This window comes from Pogoniulus pusillus, chromosome 1 (assembly GCF_015220805.1).
Source record: "Pogoniulus pusillus isolate bPogPus1 chromosome 1, bPogPus1.pri, whole genome shotgun sequence".
NCBI classification, from domain to species: Eukaryota; Metazoa; Chordata; class Aves; order Piciformes; family Lybiidae; genus Pogoniulus; species Pogoniulus pusillus.
Genome location: NC_087264.1, coordinates 54265829 through 54282708, shown reverse-complemented (window position 1 = coordinate 54282708; position 16880 = coordinate 54265829). Strand labels below are relative to the sequence as shown.

The window sequence follows — 16880 nt, the reverse complement described above, 5'->3', positions numbered from 1 at the left end:
CAGCTCCAGGGACGGCGACTCCACCACCTCCCCAGGCAGCCCATTCCAGTGTCCAATGACTCTCTCAGTGAAGAACTTTCTCCTCACCTCGAGTCTAAATCTCCCCTGGCGCAGCCTGAGGCTGTGTCCTCTTGTTCTGGTGCTGGCCAGAAGAGAGCAACCTCCTCCTGGCCACAACCACCCCTCAGGTAGTTGTAGACAGCAATAAGGTCTGCCCTGAGCCTCCTCTTCTCCAGGCTAACCAATCCCAGCTCCCTCAGCCTCTCCTTGTAGGGCTGTGCTCAAGGCCTCTCACCAGCCTCGTCGCCCTTCTCTGGACACGCTCAAGCATCTCAATGTCCCTCCTAAACTGGGGGGCCCAGAACTGAACACAGCACTCAAGGTGTGGTCTAACCAGTGCAGAGTACAGGGGCAGAATGACCTCCCTGCTCCTGCTGACCACACCATTGCTGATGCAGGCCAGGATGCCACTGGCTGTCTTGGCCACCTGGGCACACTGCTGGCTCATGTTCAGGTGGGTATCAATCAGCACCCCCAGATCCCTCTCTGTCTGGCTGCTCTCAGCCACTCTGACCCCAGCCTGTATCTCTGCATGGGGTTGTTGTGGCCAAAGTGCTGCACCCTGCACTTGGAGCTACTGAAGCCATCCCATTGGACTCTGCCCATCTGTGCAGGCAGTCAAGGTCCCGCTGCAGAGCCCTTCTGCCCTCCAACCCAGTCACATCTGCCCCCAGCTTGGTGTCATCTGCAAACTTGCTGATGACTGACTCCATGCCCTCATCCAGATCATCTATGAAGATGTTAAAGAGGATGGGGCCCAGCACTGATCCTTGAGGGACACCACTAGTGACAGCTGCCAGTTGGATGTGGCACCATTCACCACCACTCTCTGGGCTTGTCCCTCCAGCCAGTTCCTAACCCAGCACAGAGTGTTGCCATCAAAGCCACGGGCTGACAGCTTAGACAGCAGTTTGCTGTGGGGGACAGTGTCAAAGGCCTTGCTGAAGTCCAGATAGACCACATCCACAGGCCTCCCCACAGCCACCAAGCAGTCACCTGATCATAGAAGGAGATCAGGTTGGAGAGGCAGGATCTGCCCTTCCTAAACCCATGCTGGCTGGACCTGTAGCAGGACAGATGGTTCCACACTCCAAACAGTTTCCAGAGACTGCAGAACTTGTCTCACAGACCTGTTCTGCCCTTAAGGGCAGGCTCTTAACTCTTTAAGCTTTGCTGAGTGAGAAGCTGGTTGGCTGGCCAGGCTCACAGAGTGGTGGGGAACGGAGTTCAATCCAGTTGGTGACCAGTGGTGCTTCCCAGGGCCCAGTTCTCTTTAATGTCTTTGCTAATGAGCTGGACAAAGGGATTGAGGCCCCCTCAGTATGTCTGCATGACACCATGCTGGGAGGGAGTGCTGATCTGCTTGAGCACAGACAGGCTCTACAAAGAGATCTGACCAGGTCAGATCCATGGGCCAAGGCCAGTAGGAAGAGGTTCAACAAGGCCAAGTGTTGGGCACTGCACTTGAGTCACAACAACCCTATCACTGTGCCAGGCTTGGGGAAAAGTTGCTTCTTGGAAGGGCACCAGCATCCAGGCCTGGATCAGCACAACAGTGGCCAAAAGGACCAGGGCAGGGATCATTCCCCTGCACTCAGCACCGATGGGGCCACACCTTGAATACTGAGCTCAGTTTTGGAACCCTCAATCCAAAAAGGACACTGAGGTGATGCAGTGTGTCCAGAGAAAAGCAATGAAGCTGTGAAGGGTCTGGAGAACAGAGCTGGTGAGGAGCAGCTGAGGGAGCTGGGAGTGTTTAGTCCAGTTCCATTCTCCAAGGAAAAGGAGACTGAGGGAAGACCTCCTTGCTCTCTACAATCTCCTGAAAACAGGTTGGAGGCAGGTGAAGGTTGGTCTCTTCTCCCAAGACCAAAGTGACAAGATGAGAGGAAATAGCCTCAAGTTGTGCCAGGGGAGGCTTACATTGGGAATGAGGAACAATTTCTTCCAAGGAAGGACTGTCAAGTCCTGGAACAGGCTGCCCAGGGCAGTGGTGGAGTCCCCATCCCTGCAGGGATTTCAAAGCCATGGAGATGTGGTGCTGAGGGACATGGTTTAGCAGCAGATTTGGTAGTGTTGGGTTTGGACCAAACAAAGGTCTTTTCCAGCCTAAAACAATTCTGTGACTGTGTGAGAACCACCTGCTGTGGCCCATGCCTGCTTCCCAGGAAGGAAGAGACCTGTTAAGCTCCATGTAGAGAAACAAAGCTTATAGTCCAAGCTTATGGTTTTTGGAATCTTTGCAGCAAGCAGGCAAGAAGTCCAAACAACCTCGTTCCACTGAATCAAAAGCAGATCAAACTCTTCCCTAAAGTAAACTTCCAAGACTACAAAGCACCAGCAAGGTCCCATTAGAGCAAGGGACCTTCTCAGGGACCTTGAGCTGTAGAGAATTGTTACCTCAATGACTAACTTCTAGCATGTCTCTAAAGTGTCTCCTCATCCACCAGCTCCAGGCAAGGCTGGAGAGCTCACTTTGGACAGCCAGAGCTGGCCTGCACAGGGTGCAAGCACAGAGGCTGAGCTCAAGCTCCAGAGCAAACAGAGCTCCATCATACTTATCCAGGCACTCTGCTGGCAGGACTCAACAGGAGGATGCTGGAAGCCAACAGCAACTCACCAGAAGCAGTTTCTCTGCTAGATTAGTATTGATCTGCCACACAGCATAAGCACAGTAATCCACTCCACACCCCCACACCCCATTCAGACCTTTGAACAACCGTAAAGGAAAAAGCTTCTCATGTCAACTACTTCCTGAGACAACAGAGAGCAACAGACGCCTCCTTCCTCTGCATCTGGCACATGTAAGCAGCCTGCTGTTGCTCCAGAGCTTCACTCTAGAGAGGATCAAGCACCCCACCAGAAGATACCTGCTTCAGAGACTTCACCTCCACAACGCAGCACAACAAGACTACAGAACCCAAAGGGCTCTTTATAACAGCTCAGTCAGCACAGACCTCCTCATGTCCCACCTTCAAACTGCTCTCCAGGCCCAGCTCAGGGCATTGGATCAGCTTTCTCCAAGAGGTAGAGGTTCTGGTTGCTGCACCAAAGGAGTTGGTGTGACAGAGATGCCAGAATGACCACTGAGGGCATCCCACAATGACAGCCAGAGTGCAGCAAGCTGCTGTACTATTTCAGGCTGTGATCTTCCCCTTTCCCTCCCATTCTAGGCTACCTATCTCAAAGAGAACTTCCCCTCTGCAGGCATTAGCTACTGGATTTGGACTTGGGTTCAGGGGAATGAAGGAGCATCAGACAGTGCCCAGGTACTGGGCTTCAGCAAGACTAACTGTTGCCTTAAATGCAGTTCACTTCCCACTTAAGACATGTACTTACTACTCAGAAAGCATCACCTCTTCCAGAGAGGAGATGGCCTGGGTACTAACATCTTCAGAGGAGTCCTGCACAAGTAGTAGCACAGGTCTGGACCCCATTTCTTGAACGTTTAAAAGGCACATAGATGTGGTGCAAAGGGACATGGGTTAGCACCCGATCTGGAAGAGTTAGGGAATGGTTGGATTTGATGATCTGAAAGGTCTTTTTCAACCAAAATGATTTTATAGTTCAGCTGGATTTTTCCTGTCCTTAAAGTGGACCAAACCATACTCTGAGAGACCTTGTGACACTTAAAAAACCTCCTGCGAGTCTTACCCAGAGATGCTTCCAGCACTTTTGGCTCCTAGGGTGGAAGCAAACTGCAGAGAGGAAAGAGGCATCAGAGCAAGCTAAGGGAAACCAGACCCAGACATGCCACGAGTTCAAGCCTGTGTGGCTGCAGCAGGAAGCAAAAGCAAAGCTGTGTGCAGGGACGGGGACCAGAAAGACCTTATCATGGTGCACTTTCCTCCCTGCCTGGCCCTTCCTTCCCCTCAGAGGCTGCACAAAGGGTAACAGCATCAGGCAAACTGTTTGCCTGCTGGATGCATGCACCTCTGATCCAAAAGGCTGTTGCTGAGCCTCACCCTTGAAACCAAACCACATCCAGTGGGCTGCCTCATTCCTCTCCTCCAAACTGCCTGCCTACCCCAGCCTCCCCCAGCTCCCAGCTCCCACCTCCATCCCAAACAGGGCACTCAGACTAATTCCTCTTGTTCAAAACCAAAAGCCGCCGCTGAGACCTGAACACAATCACAGCTGTTCGTTGAAGCCTGCCTGGCCTATTTAGAAGGGGCGCTGACACTACTTGGCGAGTCTGGAGCTTTGCTGCACAGGAGTAGTTCAGCAGCTGCTCCAAATGGGGCAGAGAAAGTAAGTGACAATTATTCTCCTTCCAGAAAGGGACTTCCAGAACCCATAACTCTTGGCTTCCCTTTCCACTGCAGGAGTGAAGCTGCTCAACATACCTGGGAAGCCCTGTTTGTCCCTCAGCTCGTGGGATCCCTTCCTTCCCAAACGCTGGCCACTTTACTTAATGAACATAGTGGGTTGACATCCAGAGGATCCCCACTCTCATAGGTGAGCTTAGTCCAGGCCTCCCTTTGCAGATACTTACAAGGAATAGGAGATTTAAGAGGAAGAGGAAATACTTGGTGACTTTTAGGCAGCCAGACCCCATCTTCTTTCACCTTCAGGACCTAAAGAGAGAGCAGACAATCAGTTACGTTAGCGGCAGGTCCTCCAGGCAGTTTCAAAGCAACCATCCTCACCCTGTATCATCTGGAGAGTCTCAGATCAGAGACAAAGCAAGCAGGTACTCCAAAGACCACTCAAGACACCTTGTCAGAGCAGCAGAACAAGACAACACCACCACTACAAAGAGCCACTGCTGCCAGTATCTCCTGGAGAGTGACAGAGGGCTACCAGCAGCTACGGAAGGAATTTAATCACAAGTACAGGGCTAAGCCCATCACTGTTTATATGGACTCTGGATCTACAGCAACCAAAACACCAACTCCACCTACCACTGCCAGCAAAGGCAGGCACTTAGCTGAAGGAGGAGCTCCCAAGGTCAGCTGCCTCCCCTGGAAATACCTCACAGGAACACAGGACGTCAGGGGTTGGAAGGGACCCTTACAGCGAAGTTCTTCCTCATGTTGAGGTGGAACTTCCTGTGCTGTAGTTTACATCCTTTGCCCCTTGTCCTATCTCAGGGCACAAGTGAGCAGAGGCTGTTCCTGTCTCCTCACTCTTGATCCCCAGCCCTCAGGTATTTAGAGACATTGATTAGATCCCCTCTCAGCCTTCTTTCCAGACTGCTGGCCACACTCCTCTTAATGACCCCCAGGACGCCATTAGCCTTCTTGGCCAGCAGGGCACACTGGTGTCCCATGCAGAACTTGGTGCCCACCAGCACTCCCAGGTCCGCCTCCACTGGGCTGCTTTCCAGCAGATCTCACTCTCCTCATGGCCCCTAAGCAGCTGAAGGAACCCTGAAGAGCAAGGCCACAATCTCGGTTGAAAAGGCAGCGCTAGAACAGGCTTCCCATGTACATGACTCTGCACCTGAGACAGAGTGCAGAAGGCATGAGGAAGAACTTCTTTACTGTAAGGGTCACAGAGCACTGGAACAGGCTCCCCAGAGAGGTTATGGAGTCTTCTTCTCTAGAGCCTTTCCAGCCCTATCTGGATGTGTTCCTGGGTGACCTGTGCTAGATTCTCTGGTCCCGCTCTGGAAGGGGTTGGACTCTAAGATCTCCAGAGGTGCCTTCCAAACCCTAACATCCTGTGATCCTGTGTCTTGGGCTGTATGCAACGAGACTGCTCCACAACAGAATCAATCCTGCTGCGAGACCAGGACAGGCAAGATCTTCGCAAGTTCTGGTCCCCATAGCCCGCCTTGCAAATTCAAGGCAGCCTGGGAGCACTGGTAAGACTGGGCTTAGCTTGCTGGTTCCAGTCACAAAAATATACATCTATGGAGAGGCTACAAAACAAGAGAGGGGACAAGATGAGATCCAGCAAAGGCATCTTCACCACAAAAAGTACTCCACAGAATCACAGTGTGGTCAGAGTTGGAAGTGACCTCTGAAGATCATTCAGTCCAACCCCGCTGCTAAAGCAGGGTCACCCACAGCAGCTTGCCCACGATCACAATGGCCAGGGGGGTTTGGAATCTCTCCAGAGAAAGAGACTCCACAACCTCTCTGGGCAGCTTGCTTCAGGGCTCCAACACCCTCACAACAAAGCGGTTTTCTCCTCATGTTCATATGGAACCTCCTGGGCTCCAGTTTGTGTACATTGCCCCTTGTGCTGTCACTGGGCAAGACTAACAAGAGCCTGGTCCCATCCTCTTGCTCCTTATAGGTCCTCTAGCTCTTGATGAGCATTGCAGCTCTCTCAGGCTGCTCTTTTTCAGGCTTGACAGCCCCAGGGCTCTCAGCCTTTCCTCCTCACAGAGTTGCTCCAGGCCCCTCAGCATCTTTGTAACCTTTGCTGGACTCTGTAGTTGCCTGTCTCTCTTAACCTGGGGAGCCCAGAACTGAGTCCAAGTTAACTCTGCTCAATCACCATGGCTGAAGCCTGTGTAAAGCAGAAGAGATCATAGAATAGAATCATTCTGTGATACTAAGATTGCTCTCAGCACTGCAAATGGGGCATCTTACCAGCAGTGGATCCTCATCAGCTCTTTACAGCAGAGGACCCAGGCAGCAAATAGTTCTGTCACTGCAAGCTACTTCAATTCCCACTCATCTGACAACACAGAAAGTCCTACAGACCAGGAGTAAGTCTCCTCCTGGAGAAGCAGCACAGCTGAGTAAAGCAGGAGGACCAGTGAGGCAACATCTCAGGGCTCGGCCTTCTTCCCCCATGCTCAGTTGTTTCCTGCATAGGCACCAGAGTACTTCTAAGATCCTTAAAACCTGCTCTGCCAAGCTTCTCTCTCAAAACTGAACAAGCTGCCAGGGGAAGAACAACACTAGGCTGGCATCACCAGTCTGGCTTGAGAAGAGCAAGCCCCAGCAGTGAGGCCAGCAGGGCTCCTGCTGCCAATCTGGGTGTACTGGGGGTCACTGGAGCCCAGCACAAGCTTTTGTTTCCATCAAAGGCTTTTGCTTAATCCTATTAAAGATTTAGGTTAACTTGAGAGCTGAACTGCTACGTGGGCCTTGGTATAACTGGCTGGTCTTCCCACCAAGCAGTGGGCATCCTCCAGCTACCAGTCTGGACTTCAGGGCTTAAGGCAATGAACCATAGAATGGTCTGGGTTGGAAGGGATCTCCAAAGGTCATTGAGTTCAATCCCCTCTGCAGTCAGCAAGAACATCCTCCAATAGGTCATCTTGCTCAGAGCCCTGTTGAGCCTCACCTTGAATATCTCCAGGGATGGGGCATCAACCTGTCCCAGTACCCTCATGTAGGAGGACGGAGACTGGTGCGGCAAGAGATCGGGGCACTGAGAGTCAACTCTGTGGCTTCTGCGCAGCAGTGCGATCTATTAGGGCGATGCAACGACCTTTGTAGCCCCCAAAGGGGGTGTAGACAACTAACTTAGCTTGAGATTGGTACAAGTGGAAGGTACAGATTGGCTCCAAGTTAAGTGTAAGGCAGAGATAGGTTAGCTTACAGTAAACACCTTGAGGGTCCCACCCAGGGGGGCTGGCCAGGGTCAGCCCCCTGGGCTGTGCCCACCCCAGGGGCTGGCAGATTCCACCCCCTGACAGCTGTGCGTGGGTTGCTCATGGTTCCCAGCTTAGGCCCCTGGGAGCCTCAAAGCTCCAAGGACACTTCTCATCACAGGGTCTGATGTTTACATTTCATACTTCGCTGCAGGAGAAAGCTTCCCACACCCTCACAGTAAAGAACTTGCTTCTGCTCTAACTTCGAGGGATAGCATAGCTAGAGCCTGTGCTAAGCCCATGGCTGATGGCTCAAGATGCTGCTGAGGTGAGAAAGCAGCACAGGAAGCCAACCTCACTCAGGCAGCTGTGCTACAGGTTGAAGGTTGCGAGACTCAGGGAATGTACTGCCCAGAGACATTGTGGATGCCTCCTCCCTGAAGGTGTTCCAAGGACAGGTTGGACAAGGCCTTGAGCAGCCTGGGCTAGTGGCAGTTGTCCCTGCCCATGGTAGGGAGGTTGGAGCAGAAGATTTCTACAGTCCCTTCCAACCAGAGCCATTCTATGATTCTATGACCACAAAAATCCCCTCTATGAGAGTGCTGAAGCCCTGGAGCTGCCCAGAGAGGTGTGGAGCCTCCTTCTCTGGAGAGATACCACAGTTGCTGCACATTGCAATCCTGGGCAAGCTGCTGTGGGTGAGGCTGCTTTAAAAAGACTAGATGCTCCTCAGAGGTCCCTTCCAAGCCACACCATGCTGGCTTTCTATCAGCCATCTAGCAGTCCTTGCAGCTATGGAGCTCTCACTGCACAGCCAGGTTTGCATGGCCACAGCCCTCAAATCCAGCAGTAGCTCAAAGCAGGTCCCTCAAATTTGCAGGGAAAAGCTCCTCTGAGAGCTCCTGGTCCATGCTTAACCTAAATAACAAACAGCATTTCTCCCCATGGTTAACAACAGCAACTCCACCCAAACAGTCTTACTCATACTAGAGCAGCTCTACTACAGCCCTACACCAGCTTGCTGCCACACAGCAGCTGTAACCCAAAAGGTACCATGCCCTTGGTTGGGATCTTAGAACAGGGCTATGTGAGCAAGGAGAGCACAAAAGCTGCTCCCTTCAAACCACCTACTCCTCTCCTTTCCTCTACAGGAGGAACATTCTCCGGGGCTGCTAGCCCTGGCAGGCACCCACACCTAAGGCTGCACTCAGAGAGGATAACTAAGACATGAGCTTTCCCAACCAGCTGCCTGCTGGCTTCACCACAGACACATCTCCCATTAATAGCATCACAAAGTGGAGCCTGGCAGTCCAACCAGGACACTGAGGCAGCCAGGTCCTTATGCAATGAGGAATGTCTAGTGGGGGGAGACACAAGTGTTTTTCCGCTCTTCAACCTAGCCAAGGACTAAGCTAGACAGCCTCCTGCACAAGGCACTTACCTTCAGATCACAGTATGGGTTGGGAGGGACCTCCAAAGCTCAACTAGTCTAAACTCCCTGCAGTCAGCAGGGACATCCTCAACTAGATCAGGTTGCTTGGAACCTGTTGACCCTGACCATGAGTATCTCCAGGGATGGGGCCTCAACCACCTTCCTGGGTAAGCCGTTGCAGTGTTCCACCACCTCCATGGTGCAGAACTTGTTCCTAATATCTGAACTAAATCTGCTCTGCTCTCATTTCAAACCATTACAAAGGCCTGCAGGGATAGGACAAGAGCAAACAGTCCCTCTGCAGCCTTTTTGTAGTCTCTTCAGGTACTGGCAGGCTGCTGTCAGGTCTCCTCAGAGCCTTCTCTTCTGCAGGCTGAGCATCCTCAGCTCCCTCAATCTGTCCTCACAGCAGAGCTGCTCCAGCCCCCTGATCATCTCAGTGGCCTCCTCTGGACCCACTCGATCAGGTCCACATCCTTTCTGTGTTCAGGGCTCCAGAGCTGGCCACAGCACTCTAGGTGAGGTGTACACCAGAGCAGACTGGGAGAATCACCTCTGCCGATGCTGCCATTGGCCTTCTGGGCTGCAAGTGCCCATCGTTGGCTCATGTCCTGCTCCTCATCCACCAGCACCCCCAGGTCGACTTTTCTGCAAGGCTGCTCTCAATTTCATCATCCCCCAGCCTGGAATGATATCTAGGATTGCCCTGACCTAAGTGCAGGACTTAAATAATACACCTTACTGAACCTCCTTCTTTTCAAGCTGGAGGAGCACCTCCCAGTATCACAGAACATCAGGGGCTAGAAGGGACCTCCAAACCTCATCCAGTCCAAAAGCCCTGCCAGAGCAGGATCACCTAGAAGAGATCACACAGGAACACATCCATGTGGATTTTGAATGTCTCCAGAGAGGGAGACTCCACAATCCCCTGGACAACCTGCTCCAGTGTTCCGTCACTCCAGTACTTGCTGGTTTGCTTCAAGCAATCTGGTTCCAACTCCATCCACACTCCTTTGATTAGTCAGGAAAGAAGAGATTCTCCAGGCTGTTTGGATCTCTACACGTTATCTAAAACAGCTAAGTAGTCAATCAAGTTGAGAAGAGCTGGTGTGGAAAAAGACATGCCTAAGGTGATGGCAGATTGCTTTCAGGGCTCTCCTAGCTCTCTGTTAACAACACACCATCTTCAACTTTGAATACAACTGTGGCACTGCTCTCCTCTTGCCATAGGGAGACAAACCTCCTCTGTAGCTCCTGGCCATGGAACAATTGAAAGTGCAGTTCTAAGCCACAAGTGAAGCAGGTATTTAGGGCTTTGCTTTAAGCTTTTAAGACACTTCAGGGCTTCACATACCTGAAAAAATACTGATTTTCCACCTCACAGATTCACAGAATGGGTTGAGTTGGAAGGGGCCTTAAAGATCTGGTTCCAAAGACCCCCCCACTGTTGACAGGGACACATCCCACTAGCCCAGCTTGCTTGAGGCCTCATCCAACCTGGCCTTGAACACCTCCAGGGAGGGAGCATCCACAACCTCCCTGGGCAATCTGTGCCAGTGCCTCCCAACCCTCACTGGAAAGAATTTCTTCCTGATCTGCAGTCTAAATCTGCCCTCCTCAAGCTTCAATTCAGTCCCTCCTGTCCTGTCACTACAAGCCCTTGCCTAAAGTCCCTTCCCAGCTTTCTTGTAGCCCCCTTCAGGTACTGAAAAGTCCTAAGAAAGTCTCCCCAGAGCCTTCTCCTCTCCAGCCTGAACAGCTCCAGCTCTTGCAGCCTGTCCCCATAGTGTGGAGGTGCCCTGCTCAGAGTTTGAGGCTGGATGCACGAAAGTTCTTCAGAGACAGCAGGAATCCCAGAGCATGGCATGATCTGAATTGTTTACCCAGCACATCTGTGCAGCTGCTGGAAGCTTTTCAATTCCCATCCCATAAAGACACACAGAAAGATTTCTGCACATCCATCAGCTCGCTGCTTGGAGGTATTGCTGCCATGAAAACTTGGATCCCAACATGGTTAATTGGTCCTGGGTCTTTCTCAGATCACCTTCAGCCTCAGCACCTGGAGAACTAACTCCAGGAAGGCATCAATGAATCCAAGACCCCAGTGTTTCCCATGGAGGAGGAATGGGATATGTCCTACACCAGCACAGAATGGTAAGGTTTGGAAGGCATCTCTGGAGATGAAGTCCAAACCCCACGCCAAGGCAGATCTACAGAAGGTCACACAGGAACATTCCCAGGTGGGTTTTGAATGTCTACAGAGATAGAAACTCCACAATCTCTCTGGGCAGCCTGCTCCAGTGCTCCATCACCCTTGAAGAAGTTCCTCCTCATGTTTAGATGGAACTTCTGATGTTCAAGTTTGTGCTTGTTAGCCCTTGCCTATGGGATGGCCTCTTGCCCCTTCCACCACCTTCAGCTCTCAGCCCTGTTGTTCTTGCAGCAGCAGTGATGACAGCAAGAGGGGCATGTGGAGCACAAAATCCAGGCCACTTGTGCCCAAGGAGAGGCAGGCAGAGGCCTGCTTTGTCACAGCCAGCAGGAGACATCCTGTCACTGCTCTGAGGTTATTTTTCTCACAGGAGCTTGCAATACTCACATGGAACCACAGAAGGTTAGAGGCTGGAAGGGACCTCCAAAGCTCATCCAGTCCAAAAGCCCTACCAGGGCAGGATCACCTATACCAGACCACACAGGAACACATCCAGGCAGGTTTTGAGTATCTCCAGAGAGGAAGACTCCACAATTCCCCTGGGCAGCCTGTACCCAGCCCTGCTCCCTCCAAAAGGTGACTGTGGCAAAGGACAAAAGATACAGGGACAGACAAACACCTCTGCCTCCCAGCCCTACCACCAAGGTGCATGAACATTCTAACCACATCAGTGGCCAGCAAGACACAGTTAATTTTTAATTGCCATTCTGCTCTCTCCAGCTGGATCCTCCCCTCCTGGCAAGTGCTGCATGTCTGGTGCTCAATGGAGCTGATGATTCTTGGCTCAGGCTGCTGCTCTACGTGCCCACACCACGCAGCTCTGCCCGTAAGAGCTCAGCCCTCCCCTCCTGCTAGGAGTTTTTTCCCGGTGAGCTTTGGCAGCTGAAGCACCTCAGCAGCCAAATTACTCAACAACACAAAGAAGGGGCTCAGTTGTGAGTGTGGTGAAAGAATCACAGCATGTCAGCGGCTGAAAGGGACTTTGAAAGCTCATCCAGCCCACCCCCCCTGCCAGAGCAGGATCGCCAAGAACAGATCACACAGGAACGCATCCAGGTGGGTTGTGACTATCCCCAGAGAGGGAAACTCCACAATCTCCCTGGGCAGCCTGCTCCAGGGAAGAAGAGAAGCAGACCAGGAGGAAGAACCTGGAGGAGATGACTTGTGATAGCACTGTCTCAGGACCTTTACAGGCAAGTGCAAAGCTCCTGCAGTGCCCTGAGGAGAGCACACATGCTCCCATAGCCCTGAAAGTCAGCCCTAACACATTCAAACATGACTTGGGGTTATCTATGTGGCCTGGAAGATGCCATCTCCCCACAAGGCTCTCGCTTCCCTGAGGAAAGGGAAAGATAGCTGACAAAGAAGCTGCTGCAGGTTCTTTCTAGGTACTTTGACCAGTTGCTCTCTACTAGCAACCCTCAGGGAGGCAAAACAAAGGCAGAACCTACAGAAGTGGTGCTGCTGTTGGCTTTTACCAGGTCAGACCAGCACCAGAACTGGTTTTCCAGTGCCTAGTCCTCTGTCCCCTTAAATACAACAGGCAAGCACCAGCATCTCCATACCTACCTCACTACCAAGCTGGACTTTTGGATGTCTCTAAAGCTCTCTGGTGTCACTTCCCTGCCTTCTTTTCACACCAGAGCAGTGCCCAAGGTTGGCCAGGCTCATCTGTAGACAGACTGACCAAGAAGCCCTGGAGAAAGGAGCCTGCACTGACCTGCTCTGGCCACACAACTGGCTCCCTTGGACCAAAGCAACTGCCACCTGCCTCTAGGAGGAGATCAGCAGGCTGGTGGTCCCTTTAAGATGTTGAACCCATGAAGATATTTATTTGCACACTACTTAAGGTCAAGGCCATTCTGAAAGCTACTGCAGGTTTTTTTTCAGTGTTATCCCAATTCACAAACCAGAAGCTGATCAGCTGCACACCAAGGGAGGGACCCACAGAAACCAGCTGGGGATCAGAAGTTGCACATTGGATGGTCACTTCTCCTTCCAGCTCCAAGCTGAACACCCACATTCAGGAGAGACAGGGAAGGGGCACCCCAGGAAGCCACAATCTGAGGAAACACAGCCTCTTCTGCAGGACTGAGACCTTGTACCACACAACACCCAGCTGCCACGAATGCTTCTCCATCCATGCACATGAAGAACAAACCCTTGGCAATCGGGAGGTCTCCTGATCATCAGTGAGGAGACATGACAGCTTCACACACCACCACAGGTTAATGAACAATGACAAGGTTACTAAGTCTCCTCCTCATCAGGTACAGCACTGCCCTCAGGGCAGAGGCTGCAAGTTCCAGCCACACATCCTTAAGACAACTACCTTGAGGAAGTCATCTTGTTGACCTTAAAGAGTCAAAGGCCTGGGACTTTTGGTACAAGTGGGAAGGGCATCTTGGCTCCAGCAAGCAAATAACTGCAGAGCAGTGAAAGACTCAGGGATGAATTCACTGAACTTGTCTTGAAGCTCCACTGAGCTACTATCACCTGTGTACTGGCCCCGAAAGCAGCAGCAAGATGTTTGTCCTGGAGATCTTCCAAAAAGCACCTCTGCAGAAGTTACAACAAAGGGACTGAGGAGGAGGGATCCTAAAGAGTCAGGCTCCTAGTTTGGGGTTACCCTTTTTGAACAGGCCACAAGCTTGTGGATGCACAGACTTAAGAGAGAGAATGATTTACTCTTGGAAAAGACCTTGAAGATCCTCAAGTCCAACCAGTATCTAACTCTACTATGTCTGGTGCTAACCCATGCCCTTCACCACTACATGTGTCTCACTAATTCAGCTAGATTCTTTATGAAGGAAAGTCTACCATGAGCCAGCAATGTACCCTCATGGCCAAGAAGGCCATTGGTCTCCTAGAGTGCTTTAAGATGGTCATCAGCAGGTCAAGGGAGGTTCTCAGCTCACTCTACTCTGTCCTGAGAGCACACTTGGGAGCACAGTTTTGAGGTCTCCAGTTTAAGAAAGACAGGGCTGGAGGCTACAAAGATGCCGAGGGGCCTGAAACATCTCTGTGAGGAGAAAAGGCTGAGAGCTCTGTGGCTATTAAGATCGGAGAAGAGCAGCCAGAGAGGGGATCTGAGCAATGCTCAGCAACAGCTACAGGGTGGGGGGCAAGAGGACAGGGCCAGGCTCCTTCTAGTGGTGCCCAGTGACAGGACAAGGGGCAATAGGCACAAACTGAACATTGAGGAGAAATTTCTTTGTTATTAGAACCCAGCTGGGCATTGTGATCCTGGGCAAGCTGCTGTGGGTGTCCCTGCTTTAGCAGGGGGTTGGACTGGATGATATCCAGAATTCCCTTTCTAATCCCACCATGGGATGCTGTGAAGGTATCAGGGGAAGTTAGAGCACATGTTGGAAACAGAAGGGAAGGAAAGAAGGTCTGTGGAACAGACTATCGCTTATTCCATCTAGAGACAATTGCTGATCTTCAGTAGCAGCAACAGCCTTCAAGCTAGCCAAGATGGCTTGTGGGCTCAGCACCACCACAGAGCAAGCAGCAGCCCCTAGACTAGACAGCAGCTACAGGAGTGCCTAGGATGGAGAGCACCTTTCATTGCATGTTGCATACAGTGCACAAGGGAAATGCCCATGTTAGAAGCATGCTGGGAGGGGAAGTCAGAAGATCTCTATAAAAGCACTATCAGACTGTTGAGAAGAAACCATCTCCCAGCTTGGCATCAAAGTCCAGCCCAGGTTTTACAAGTGCCTGGTTTTGTTTCTCTCCCTATTTGCAAAGGGTACAAGCAGACTTTTAAGAGCATCTGGACTTCACACTTTGGTTTGAAAGCCAACATTTAAGTAGGTCTTCAGCCCCTCTAAAGAGCAAAGTGAGAGAGCCCTTTGCTATTTTCAGTCTCTATCCCCATTGCTGCACAGCAGGCAAAGGCTTGCAGGACACCGTTTCTCCGACTGAAGCAAATCTTTCCATTCTGTAAGGGCAAAGACAGAGCCCTGCCAAAAAAAAAAGGAAAAACCAAGAAAACACAACCCCCCCAAAAAAAACCCCACAACTTGTCCCAGAAGTCTTTTGGTTTTCCTCTTACCCTAGAAAAGAAAACTCAACCCAAGCCAAACAAAAAACACCCCAAACCACAACTTACCAGAAATAGCAGACGGAAGAAAGAGCCAAAAAGTACAGTTTAGAGGACCTGGTTCTCTTCTCCACCTACTAGAATGTTATTTGGGCAATGAAGACTGCAGGTAGGCTCCAGAAAGAGGTCTCCACTCTGACTAAAAGCAGCATGCAGAGCAGAAAACAAAAGAAATAACACAAACCACTGACAAACCAAAAACCCAAAAGGTTTCACAAAACTGGTTGGGCAACTCTGTCACTTGACTACAACCCAGAGCAGCTCAGCTTTGTTTTCTCTTCTGGGAACCCTCAGGCTGAAATCTGAACCTCTGCAATGGACACCCCACCCCACCACTAGCAGTCCCCACGCTGGCTTGCCCTACTCCCACCTACACGGCAGAGCAAAGCCCCTAAGAAGCTCCTCCACCTCAAATTGGAGGAGCACAAATGAGCAGTATGCTTCTTAGGCAAGCTTTTGCAGCAGGCAGAGGATGTCACCAAGCCCTCAAACTCATCAGCCTGGAAATCCCCAGCACACAGGATGAGCTCCACAGCCTCCTTTCTTGTGCAAGCAACGCCTTGGAGGTCAACAAATCCCCTCTGCAGAGTTGCACAATAAAACTCCCAACGTCACTTGGTTTGGAGATACCTTTCTGAGATCCAGCAGCCTTCTCTCCCTGCTAAAGCACCCAAAATCTAACAAAGTCCCTGCAGGAAGAAAGCCCTAACATCATTTTCTCTCCTCTGTCTTCTGAGGCAGCACCAGAGATGGCCAGACTGAGGTAGGAGCTAGGTAGTGCCACAGATTGTCATCTCTTCCTCCTCCCCTCCGATGTAAGAGGTCAAGGCTGAGGACATTCTGCTGTCAAGTTCCCTTTCAAAGCAAAAGTCATCTGCAGTTCCTTCCATCCTCTCAGCTGCCAGGGCAGACACCCAGGAAGTGTTTAGATCCAGCACACCCATGCCCAGCACGGTTCTGAGAAGTTACAGCATCTGCCCCAAGTAGGAAATGAGGTTTCCTATTCTTATAGGCTCTTTCCAGGAATCAGCAAGGACATCATCAAGGTGCAGAGGGAAGAGTTTTACTTCAAGGTGGGGGAAGTTCTTCCCCAGCTTAGCGACTTGAAAACACCCTCTCTCTGTCTCTCTCCACTTTCTTTCTGGCTGCAGAGCCTTGAGACCCTCCTCATCCACAGATGCATGGAAGGGGCTGAGTGACAAGCCCAGCACTCAGCTTGGGAAAGAAGCTGAGCCCAGCTTATCTATCAGCATTCCCAGCAACAGCAGGCTTTCCACTAGCTCAGTCCACAGCTGAAGCCAGATGTTGTGGAAGCCACATGCTGGAGGCAGCATACCCAGGAGCGTGTAGGAGGACAAGAACTCCCTCCTGCTTCTTAGGAGAAGCCCCTGGAGGAGCTCAAACACTCTACCAAGCTCACCACAGCACTTCAATCCCATGCTGCTGGGACACCAGCCCACTGGAGAATGGAAATATCTCCTGGCACCAGACTCCTCCTTAAGAGCTCTTCTCTTAGGGTCCCACCCACATGATCTTAAGTGGCAGAAAGGAATTAACAGGGAAAAAACAA

The 16880-nt window shown here is 51.4% G+C and overlaps 1 protein-coding gene across 1 annotated transcript in view; it reads right to left on the bottom strand.

Annotated features, from left to right (window-relative positions):
- The window catches only part of CD82 (CD82 molecule), a 64208-nt gene that overhangs the window by 31903 nt on the left and 15425 nt on the right, over window positions 1-16880 (bottom strand). Inside the window, exon 4 of the mRNA XM_064152556.1 lies at window positions 4556-4637. Within this exon, the coding sequence (XP_064008626.1) occupies window positions 4556-4618 (63 nt within the window). The 5' untranslated portion in view covers window positions 4619-4637. The remainder of the gene's footprint in view (window positions 1-4555; window positions 4638-16880) is intronic.